This window comes from Protomyctophum bolini (assembly GCF_963924005.1).
Source record: "Protomyctophum bolini genome assembly, chromosome: 7".
Taxonomy (NCBI): domain Eukaryota; kingdom Metazoa; phylum Chordata; class Actinopteri; order Myctophiformes; family Myctophidae; genus Protomyctophum; species Protomyctophum bolini.
In genome coordinates this window covers 31,252,286-31,264,564 of record NC_137868.1, presented here as the reverse complement: position 1 = coordinate 31,264,564, position 12,279 = coordinate 31,252,286, and the positions used below count along the sequence as shown (strand labels likewise).

General features: G+C 41.6%; 2 protein-coding genes across 3 annotated transcripts in view; both read left to right on the top strand.

Annotated features, from left to right (window-relative positions):
- The window catches only part of cmc1 (C-x(9)-C motif containing 1), a 307,618-nt gene that overhangs the window by 11,408 nt on the left and 283,931 nt on the right, over window positions 1-12,279 (top strand). The window lies entirely within an intron of this gene.
- Window positions 1-12,279, top strand: part of LOC308318953 (CUB and sushi domain-containing protein 3-like) — a gene marked incomplete at its 5' end in the record, with an annotated part of 301,597 nt that overhangs the window by 156,818 nt on the left and 132,500 nt on the right. The window contains 2 exons of the mRNA XM_080768691.1: window positions 8,083-8,207; window positions 8,456-8,552. Of these exons, the coding sequence (XP_080624817.1) occupies window positions 8,083-8,207; window positions 8,456-8,552 (222 nt within the window). The remainder of the gene's footprint in view (window positions 1-8,082; window positions 8,208-8,455; window positions 8,553-12,279) is intronic.

The window sequence follows — 12,279 nt, the reverse complement described above, 5'->3', positions numbered from 1 at the left end:
GGGGAATAGTAGTGGCACGTGTGGTTTAATTTCCAAACAGTGATTTTTAACTGGAGATTTAAACTGGCTGAAACATCTCTCATAGCGGCAGTACTCACCCAGAATAATGGATATAGTTTCATGGGAACTTCAACGGAAAAAAACCCACTATGCTCAATTACTCAGAGCTTCTTTATTGGAGATGATGTCAGCAGACGGCTGTGTTCCAGTACCTGTGTTTAGAACTTACTTTCCTCGGCTCCTTGCCCTGGTATGATTGACCTGGCTTGCTCTTGTTCTGTTTTCTATGCTTAAATCAGGAGCTGTTGGATCACAACGCGTCATGATTTAATTAGCCTCATCTGAATGAACACATAATATTTGGTTGGTGCCCATCAAGTTTATGCGGAGGAAAAGATGCTAATAAGTAGTGGTCTGTTTTGGTTGTGTTGCCAGATCACTATATGAAAGTGTTCAGTTCACATGAATATGGTCAAAATCAATTGGCATTGAATGGTATTTTCATGTAATTTCATGTAATTACTTTTACAAAATAGGTATTTGTATTAATATAACGAACACAATGTCCCTGCAAATCGGACAACATGGAAATATTCATGAATTTGTCCTTGGGTGAGCCTGTAGTATATTTATTGCAGTTTGATTATTTTCCTGTCCAACTGAGACTCAGCTGAATGCTTTCAGATTCCTGTACTACCATGATTCATTATGATACAACACAGACAACCCACACAAAAATACTTGTGTTGTAGTACCCGGAGGTATAACAATGTGCTTTGGTTTGCTGTTCTGAGAACTCAAACACAAATAAAAACAACTTTATTTGAAAAAAAGATCCAGTAGAAATAAAGTCATGTTTTATTTGGTTCTGCTCGGGTGTTGCGTTCTGAAAATAGCAGATCTACAAACTCACAACATGTTGCTCTGCAACACGTGAGCTTGTAGGTCTGCTATTTTCAGAATGCAACCAAATGTAAAATCTGCCATTATGTCATGATGCTATCAAGGCCTACAAAAATATTTTTGTTGACAAACTGTATATTTAGTCGACTAAAATTCGACTAAAACTCTCTAATCGGGCTGATGGATATGTCATATTGACGACTGACGTCACTCACAGGCTGGTCACATAAATTCTGAGATCCATGTTGGAGCCACAGCCACGTGATAAATTATCCACATTGAATGTTTGTAAAGGTCAATAACTGCAAGGTCAATAAGTCAATGAGTAATCATCTTTATAAATGGCGATCTCAATATTGACCATAATAGTCGTGATTATGATTTTTGCCATAATCGAGCAGCCGGAGCGGACAACACACCACAAGTTAAAACAAAGTAAACCACACACACTCACTATAATTATCTTCCTCCATATGAACAGTTTAGAAATTACTTAGCACCCGTTTTAACCGTCTGTTTTTGTCCCATAAGGAGATCTCTGTATCTGTCTTGTCTGCCTGTGTCTGAAGAGTGCAAACCTATGGTGCAAACTAACTGCGAAAAGTGGACTGGCTAAGTAATCAAATGACAGGTGTGGTGTTACCATGGCAATCAATTGGCTGAGGCAGAGACTGGGAATTCTACAGGTGAGGGTACTTAGGCTCATTAGGTCCACTGGCAGAGCCTGACCAGAGCCTTTTGTGGTGTTTCTGGACAACGGTGTATTCTGTATTTAAGTCCGACGTCATTTTGTAGTGCTACGTTACGTCCGGGTCCAAGTGGCACCAGCTCCTGTCCGCATCTCATTGTAAATAGATTTTTTTACAATGACGTTATTTTTCAGAAAGGAAGCAATTGAGGGTTAAAATGGGTCTTAATGCTTGCAAATCGAGTAGAATTATTAATGTTTTGTACAAGTGTTCATGACAAAGAAAATATATGATGTCTAGATAATAAAGACCATTATTATCATTATTATTGAAGGTGGTAACAGTCCATTTGCTCAGTACAATATTTCGGGGGCAACATTCACAATATTTTATACCATTTTATACTTGATGGGTGATGATTATTTGGAATGAAATTCTGCCTATGTTATAAATTTGAACATGTTGCTTTTAAATTGATTCACATTAAGATATGCCCACTCTGTCCTATTAGACCCTCCTACACAGTTATTTTGCTGTAGTGTTTGAGTCTCTTGCTGTAGCACTTTTCTCTTTGACCTTTGCGACCTTGAAAAGTTGGAAAATGCAAAGCTTTGTTGTTTAATTGGTGACAGATGGGAGATAATGGAGCCCATGTGTTCTTTAATTATTACAGTTTATCTTGTGCTGATGTAACCGGTGTAATCTGTCTCTCTGCGTTGTGTTGAATGGACAGACGGACCCAGAACTCTCTTTGGAAACCACGCTTTATTCTGACAAAGAATAATAACAGACACGTCTCCACGTTAGTTCTTACTCTTAGTAGTGCAACAACTCCTCTCTCGTTCCAAGACGGAAGTACAGAAGCAAGAGCGACAGTAACACAACAAATAATAAAACGTAACATACCTACTGTAACAAAGAATAATAACAGACACGTCTCCACGTTAGTTCTTAGTAGTGCAACAACTCCTCTCTAAACAGGGCTAAACAAACACTGTATAAATCAATTTGCAAGTACGATGTTATACAGAGAATTCAACAAAGACACCCACCTCGTTCCAAGACGGAAGTACAGGAAGAGGTGGAGGTGTCGCAGAACATTTATACAGGGGGCAAAAGGAGGAGACTTAAAGGAGCTGTGACCTTTAATGCACTATGTATTCCTATACACATGAACCATGGAGAATTAAGTCAGGTAGACGCACTTATTTGTATCATATTTTGTGTAATTATATAATACTGTTACATTGACAGTGATTCTCATGTTATCAACAGAACAGACAAAAAACGCTATTTTAGTAACTTTGTTATTTTCACATTATTGACTGAAAAATCTCAGTTATATCCTCTTCTCGATGTAGCCAGGGGAAAACAAGATGTGGAAAAGAGTAAACAGTGCTTCCTAGTGCGTTTTGCTGTGAAAACATATTGAATGCACATTGTGTGCATCTCGAGTTGACATCTCGATCAAATGGTCTTTGATGCTTTGACTGGCCTGTATAGTGTCAGTCACTTCTCTTTGGGGTGTTCCGGTGCATGCACTCGCCATGCCTGGCTACTTGCCGTAAATATGATATATGAGCCTGGCAAAGATTGAGATGGCTGGGTAGCATCCATCCTTTTATGACTGTCATGGTCTCTAATCATGCTCAACCAATTACATTAACTTTTAGCTCATGGGTTTCAAAGGAGCTGTTAAGTTAGCAGAGCAATTTCCCTCTGAATATTTTTGATCCTTGCAGTAAAGCCAGTGGTATTCATTCAGAAGAGTCTACACAGGGAACTTGCATCTAGTTTCTTAAGAATGTGTTAAAGACTAAAGCCTGATTTATAATTGTGTATCTGAGTCGCATGCAGAAATGTGTAGATCTACAAGCTAACAATGCATTGTGAGTTTGTAGATTGTCTATTTTGGGTGCGCAACACAATGTGCAACCATGAATATAAGTATAAATCAGGTGTAATGGTCAAGCAGCATTCATTAGGGAATGTGATCACATTTGCCACCTTGCTATTATCGCAATCATAGTATCCCATTTCTCGCAATAATAACATTGTTGTGATAACATTAACAACATTAATAACATGGTTCGTTCTTGTCCGTCCTCGTGCAGGGGCTAATCGATTTCGTATTGAACACACTACATGCGAAATGAGTCGGTTGAAGATGACTTCACCGTGGAAGTGATTATATGAGAGCGTGATTACTCCATTATGTGATTGCTGCGAGGTATATAGGGCTCATTTTCTCTAATGCTTCGCTTGGAAGGAGGGGAATGAACAAGTCATTTTGGCGTGACTCTCAGCATGCGTGGGGGGGTGGATATCACCTGTAAAATATTGATGAGTTTGAAATTGCGTTGAACTAGATGACGTGAAGGAATTATATATTTATTTTTCTCTTTGGAAAGTGAAATCTTTTGTACTCGCTCTCACTGTCTTTCTCTCTAGGCTCCTCTCTCTCCATTTTATTGCTTTGAGATGCTGGGGTGCTTCTCTGCATCCTCCAGCGGTTGGTGGTTGTTGGAAAATGCAGTTATTGTATTGACCAGTACGTGCTAACATCCTTGAGAGATACAATATGTCCAACATCTCAAAGACAACCTCTTGTTTGATCGACAGCCTTTTCATGCTCCTGCTGTACAGACCAATTAAGCACTCGTTGATGTCTCTCGGAACAGACAGCAGTGGTGGACAAAGTCAAATGTTACTCAAAGTTACTTAAAGTTTCTTTTAAAAAGTATTCAAAAGTACATTTTTTTTAAGTAGCCTATTCAAAGGTAAAACATTTTGTTGTGCATTGTCATTGCTGTAAAAAATAAACAAATACAAAAAAAGAGTAAATGTATATAGTACGTCAGTACTTAGTTACTGTCCACCACTGACTGGCAGTTACATCCCTAAAACATTGAGGGGACAGTTGTTCCTGTATCTGTAGTCTAAGGAGAGGGAGTGAAGAGTTCTGTAAGTGGGTTTCAAAGTCAGTGGGCTCTATTGTAGAACTTTCCATCACTGCACTTCTTAGCATAACTGTCATGTAACGAATGTTAAAATACGCTTGCTGGCTTAACAGATGTTCAACAAAATACACACCATCTGGTGACAGAATAACAATGGACCTCAACAGAGCAGAGAGAGCATGAAGGAAGAAAATACATTTCAACACTGCACTTTTCTCCTCCAAAAGTGTTGGAAACTGCTTGATGCCCACAATAGCAGTCCACAAATCTCTGCTCAATCGAATAATCTGGTGAAAAATGTGAAAAGAGCCAATTTACAAGCTCACGTGATGTGTTGTGAGCTAGTAGATCTGCTTATGTTTTAATTTATAAGTGGAAATCTTTGGAAATGTTGGAAAAAGGACAAGTGAAGTGTAATGTTATTCAAATACAATTTTTAAATACTGATATTATCACACCTATATCTGACAGGTACCATTACAACCTTGTGTGAAACTCAACGTTAAATTGGCATCCTTTTTCTAAAATGTAAAGAAATTAAGAATAAATGTATGCTTTGGAAAATGTTCAGAAATCATGTAAAGTAATTATTTTAACATGCCCAGTACATCACATAAATTAATTAAAATAAGGGTGCCCAGTGTTCTCAGGGGCCCCACTGTTACCTCTCTGCCGGTCTACATTTCCCAAAAGGAAATGCATGTAATTAATTCAGCCTGCCCAGATGGAAGGATAAAACATATCCCCCCATAAAAATGAACGACCAGCATAGCGAACCCGGTTAGGTTAATACTTAATCCTTGCTAAGAGAAGGCTTTCAACTGTGATTTGTATTTATTTAAATATCTAAGCCAAAAGGTCTATACTACGAGTACACTGTATATTATATCAGAACACATGACAATGTGAATATTACACAGCAATCTTTGTAATATATATATTTTTGAAACGAGCTAGATTTGTGATTAAAATCATACACCTTCATGAATTAGGCATCACCAAATTACTGTAGTACCATCAATGTGTGGCTGTCTGATTGGTGCTCAGGTAAATGGATAAAAGGAAGTGTTTATATTGTTTTGAACGTTTTCTTCATTAGCCTACTAGACCCATATATTACTGTATCACTGTGTTCTGTGTTGGTTGAAATGAAAGACAGTATGAGGCAGGAAAATAAAGAACATAAGGCATAGGATGAGAGGAGCTTCAGCCACAAGGACTGCTCAGCTGTCTTGTGTTTCAATAATTGGAATTCTGGCTAAATGTGACATCTACATATTGACATATGTGAAAGTCATCAGCATGTAAGGGAAAACATCGTTAGGTGATTGATAATTCCAATGCAGGACACAATCAGACTGTAAGAGAGAACACTCCATTGACAACTCTGTATGCAGATACGCTATATGTTATAGTAGCGTTGAAGTGCATAAATGAACACACACCCAAAATCCTAGGTCTACAGAGATGTGGGAAAAGTGATATGGTCGGATCTCATATGTCGTCTATCACCATATTCTCAACCAGTGTGCCGTACACCAAGTGCATGCTTGACCTCTTCAGCAAAGAGGTGCTGCGGCTTTGTTATGCTGTGATAGCCATTTTCCTGGTGGTTTTCATTATTTTTGCACTTGCTGCCCTCTTAGAGCAGGGGTCCGCAAGTAAGTTTGGCCTCCGGCCATTTATTTTCTAAACCATGAGATTGTGTGCCAGAACATAATCAATGGTTAAGAACTGGAACTTGGACCAGATTGCCTCAACTGCATTTTTCTAGTGTTTTCAGTCCCTCAAATGTTCTCTACAGGATATTCCCAATTCACACACTACGCAATGTTGTTGGCACACAGTTACGTGTTATGTGATACACATTCACACAACTGTGGAGGCTACCATGCAAGGCACCAACCTGCTTATCGGGAGCAGTTAGGGTTCAATGTCTCAAGGATATCTTTCTTCTCCCAGACAGCCGCTCTACCTCCTGAGCCACTGCCGCCCTATAGCACCCCTCTGTATGTAATTTTCTACAGACTGTTCTTGCTGACACAGTGTGATCACGTTCTGCATGAACTTCTCAGTCACACGAGGAAGAGATGCTATTTTGTTTTTCCTTACATAAGACACAGGGGGAAAGGGACTGGGAGATGTGGAGAATGGATAAAAATAACTCAAGATATAAAAGAGGACAGGGGAAGGCCCATTAATGGCCCACTTGAGTTATGAAGGCTGGGTTTTATTTCCACATATCCCAAAAGTATAATAAGATTCTTGGGTGGGGGTTGATTCTCTGTTTGGACATTATAGATAATGTGCATGGGACTGTCCGTCCAAAACTATACATGATTTATAAAATACATTTCCAGACCAGATACTATGGCTGATATGCCACTTCTGGCCTACATGCCACCTGTTGCCTGCCACTGCCTAGGGTCACTGCAAATCGATACAAGGTTATCCTCCTGATATCATCTTTTTCCTTTACTGTCTGGCTCAATTCCAATGTCCACCCTAAGCCCTCAAGACCTGTACCTTCACTGACTTAAGTGACGTCGGTTGGTAAGTGCTTGAGGGTGAGAGGCTGCAAGGGCTCCAAATGGCATAAAAGGAATGGGACAGAACTTTGAAGATGAGTCCTTCATTCATGACACTTTACATCACTTTAAAAATTCTTCCTGTCCTTCTTTACAATATTTTCTTTAAAGCCTCTTATTGTTAAATAATAATATAATATACTTTTACTAAATATATTATTTTCCATTCCGTCTCCCTTTGAGAATGGTGAGAAAGCACACTGTTTGTTGACATTCTAATTATTGTAATTCTATTCTATTCTATTATTCATTCTATTATTGCAATTCATATAGTAATTTGCATACTTAACTGATTGAATTCCCCTGAACTGTGGGCAATTCCCTTAGACAAAGTCTGCATCGATGCTGACTTATTGAAACGGTGCATAGAGGGCTCTGCTGAGCCCTCATTGACTTACCCATTTCAAATGGGACAGCCCTCGAGCCTCGAGCAGAGATGTACATGATTTCCTAGTTTTTCTGCCCGAGATTAGTAGAAATCAAGTTTTGGTGTGGAAACTATTTTTGAATTCATAGCATCTGTATGGCTCCCCTCTCATCCCAGCTACTGTAGGTTCTGTCTATGCCTGCATGGAAAACTCTCACTTCAAATCCCCACTGGTGAACTTTGATGTTAGTATTCAGCTGCGGAATGACGCATCAACATGATAGAACTCTGCTGCATAACTTAACTGTCTTAGACAGGCATGCATGATTGATGAAACCATTTCTCTCTTTTGCGCTGTATAGTAGGAATAACACACACACGCGCACACACCTTTTGGACACTAAGGAAAACAAATGTGCATGCCTATACATTGGAAATGTGCTTTTTGTTATTGGTACATTGTAAGGAGGGCTTATTTATATCGGGATGTTTACAGTGTTCTGATTACTGCAGACATCCACTGAGTATGGACTCATCTCTCTCTCTGTCTCTCTCGTTTTTGTATTTGTGTGTAGTCCCATGTGGTGGAGTTCTGACGGCACGCAAGGGGACCATCCTCTCTCCTGGATACCCTGACCCGTACGCCAACTATCTGAACTGTGCCTGGAAGATCTCTGTTCCCGAGGGAGCTGGCATACAAGTGAGAGGCCATAATCAGAGGCCTATATATTGTTTGATATGTTTTAGGGGGTGGTGTGTCAGATCTGGATGTGTGTATAATCATGATATTTGTGTAAATAATCAAATTATATAATATGGTAGTCATTTTGTTCCACTCCAAAGTGTTTATATATTTTTTTTAGTTTGAAGTTTTCATCCACAAAGTGTTCTTTTAGGACTATCTCTCTCCATCTTTATTTGTATATCTAAGTGTCTTTTGATTTACAGATTCAAGTTGTGACCTTTGCCACCGAACACAACTGGGATTCATTGGATTTTTTCGATGGAATTGATGGCAATGCTCCCAGACTTGGCAGCTACTCAGGTAAAACTGACGCAACTGAATTTTCTTGTCAGCTCCCGCATGAATTTCAATCAAACGTCACCAGACCCCAGGCTCCACAGTGATGGATGTGGTGGCATTTAGCATAGCCTTTCATAGTGCTTTTTATGAAACCTAGGAAGATTTTAGTGAAAGGAATGAAATACGCCAGTTACTGTACATTAGTTTGTAGGAGGTCTTCACTCTCCACGACCCGAGACTGTGTAGATATCTGTAAGTCTTATACATTACTGATGATATATCTTATAACGATTGTTATGCCGGGGATTGCCAGTATGCTTTTTATACTGGAACAATAGTACTATACTACTAGGAGCAAGCATGGTTATATAGCTGTTTTATTGAGAGCATAACGCCGATGTGATCATTTGACAAGTGAGTGAGTGAGTGAGTGAGTGAGTGAGTGAGTGAGTGAGTGAATAAATAATGACAAAGTAAAATGATAAAAAGGAACTTAACAAAATAAGTAAAGGTTGCGACTTCTATATAGCAGTGCAGCACCCATGGAAAGCAAAGCACCTTTGGATAGTCTGCTGAAATATCACACTGATGATCTTTGTAATCTTAATAAATAAGCATAAAACAAACTGCTTCACAAAAACAATGTTGGTGTAACTAAGATATTCACTGACTGTCATGTACAGAAATTAACAACTAAACAAAAGAAAACATGTTTGAGCATTTCCTGGTTTTAATGTGGAGCAGGGAAAAGATGACAGACAGGGAGTATTGGTCTCCACCAGGCCAGGTCAGGTTGTGGCCTCCTGGTGGCGCTATATAACAGGCTAATGTGAAAAGGGTGCAATTTCTTCTTACGCCTTTGATGGCAATTGGATGAATTGAGGCATTTTTTTCCAAAAATCCACCTGAAAAAAAAACAGAAATATTTTGCTAGCTTACCTTGCTCTCGATTCTATTATATCGCTAAAAGCTCCAAAGCGCTCATATTTTGAATGAGAGGCAGACGAGGAGCGGAAATGAAGCGCGTAGTATATCCATCAGATCAAAACCATGGAGAGCGCCCAGAGATGAGCAGAGGCATTCTTTCTGCCGCGCTAGTGAACGGGAAGCTAATATGACTGAAGAGCGAAGCGTACGGTGGCCTTAGAGGCTCACTCAAAAATTAAAAAAATCTGAATATTATTCTCTCGCCTGATATCATTGAGGATGCGCTAGGAGGATGTGTACACACGTCGATTGGATTTCCTATGATGTGTTTCCTTTATAGCCTACACTCTTTGAACAAAGGAAACTCAGATACATAGATTCCCTTTTACCTTTGTACTGGTAAATCTTGAACTGACTACTTTATTGCTGGCGAACACATTAGTGTTCTACTTTACTACTACTGTAGGTGTTCTGGTAGTGCCATGGTTTTCTCGTTTCCAGACTCAAAATTTACATCAAGAACCATTTAAACCCTATATACTTTCTTGACTGGGGCCCCAGGTCTATATGGTCCCCTCCTTATTTCCCTGTGCACCAAATCTCTTCTCTAAAATCTCTGATCTACAAGCTCACATGTGTTTATGGGGTTATACTATAGAGATGCGTGTGGAGAGACATTTCAGGCCACCTACGTGGCTAGAGTTGTTACTCAACATCTTTTGCACATGCATGTGTAGCAGGGCTGACCGTCATCATCAGCCCTGCAGGCAGCGTATGCTCACACGTCACTGTGTGCACCTGTTCGGTCTGCAAGTTGCAGGCGTTGTCATCATGACAATATGCTGCATGCACTTGAATTGTCAACCTAGAAGTTTCTCTGTAGCCATTGGCCCAGCTGGCTCAGCATTGCATGCATAATTATAGCTGCTTAATAGCTCCAACTTGACATTGGGTAGGCAGATTTCTAGACATATACAAGTTACTAAATATATACATTGTGCAATGCATTTGGGACAAGAAATTATGTGGAAAAATCCTATAAAGACATTTCATAACGGTTATAGTAGAACCGGCCCCTTGATTTATACTCTGTCCAGTGTCCGTACAGTATATAGTCGGTATATCTACTGTACAATGCCTTGCATCTTTTGGCACACGTCACGGTTGTACGACAGAGCATATATTAATTAGCCATTATGCACAGCACGTTACAGTAGCGAAAAAGTACTGATGCTTCAGTATATTGCGCAACACTATTGTGAAGTAGAACGGAGGGTTACACTCTCTGTAACCCAGGTTCTCTGAGTGGAGAGACTGGCTCTCCACTACATATTTTCAATATGTACGGGAACTGACCCTACAGGGCAGTGTTCATGGATATCTCTTTAAGACACATCTTCTATGGTGGCACCGCCCAGATGCCAATCAGCGGGCTATTTAAGCCCCATCTGTGCAGTGCCACTTCGATTAATTCTTGATTGACACGCATTTCGGAGCGGCTCTTTTGTGGAGAGCCAGTCTCTCCACTCAGAGAACCTGGGTTACAGAGAGTGTAACCCTCCGTTCTCTATCGTGTTCGAGACTGGCTCTCCACTACATATTTTCAATATGTACGGGAACTCTCTAAGACACACCGCGAGGAAATAAGCAGACCAGCTGCCCCTGCGGCAGCCCGAGGCAGTTTAACCTGAATTCCGTCCGAGCCTATAAGTGGTGAGCGCCATGAGTCACAGGCGCTTGCCAAAACGCTCCAAAACTTCAGTATTCATACCAAGTAAGTAATACTCGTGGCCTAGGCGCAAGACGCCGCCTAGGCTCAGCTGGCCCAGCATGATGCTAGGCCAGTGACCACCGGGGTGAAGGGCTGCTCAAGCCAGCCCGTCAGATGCCCGGCCGACCTGACCGGTCAAGGTGCTGGTGACCCTACCGCTGAGTAGCACGCAGGAGCGACTCCCACAGGGGGAGCGGATGCCACCACGTTCCATCGGTAGGACAAGGTGAATGTAGACAGAGTCGCCCATGTCACTGCTGTGTAGATCTCTGTCAGAGATACACCATTCTACAGCAACCAGGGGGCTGTTGTCCCATGGGCAGAGTGTGCCCGCCTTCCAGGCGACCCTGGCACTCCTGCCTGCTTGTCCCTGTTGGATCACCCCTGTGATCCGGTGGGACAGTCCACCCTTCGACCATGGTCTACCCGAGCACTCTCTGATCAGGCCGTATGGTATAGAGTGCAGGGATTGGTGCCAGCACCACCTAACCATTGCCATGTAGGAAGCGGCAGCCTCCTTCATGCACTGATAGGGACATTCTTGTGGCTGACACTGCTAACAACAAAAATGCTGTCCTGCGAGAAGCCACCCAAGTGTCCACGCTTAATTGGCTCATGCCGCAAGGCAGACAGTACCACCTCCCGTGGGGGGGCTGCCGACCTAATGTGCGAGCACCCGGTACACCGTGGTCTCCCTCAGCCCTAAGGGGCGGAGGCACCAGCTGGCTCACTGCCAAGAGATGCCAGCCAGCAAACTAGTGCTGTGGGATCCAACAAACGGGCACCGGTCACGAGGACGTCCCACGCCAACATCCGTGGATGTACTCAAGAACGACGCAGGAGCGCAAAGTACCAACAAACTGGCCAGATGGAGATCCAGGATCACCGGAAACGACAATGGAGGGCTCGTCTGAGGACGACCTCGAGAGAGCTACAACCCATGACATGGTGGAACCTACTCAGGGGTCCACCTGAATTGACCGCCACTGTCTCGAGAGACAGCATGTGGGGGCTGGGTATCCTGAACTGTCAGGACTGAGGAGTGGGCTC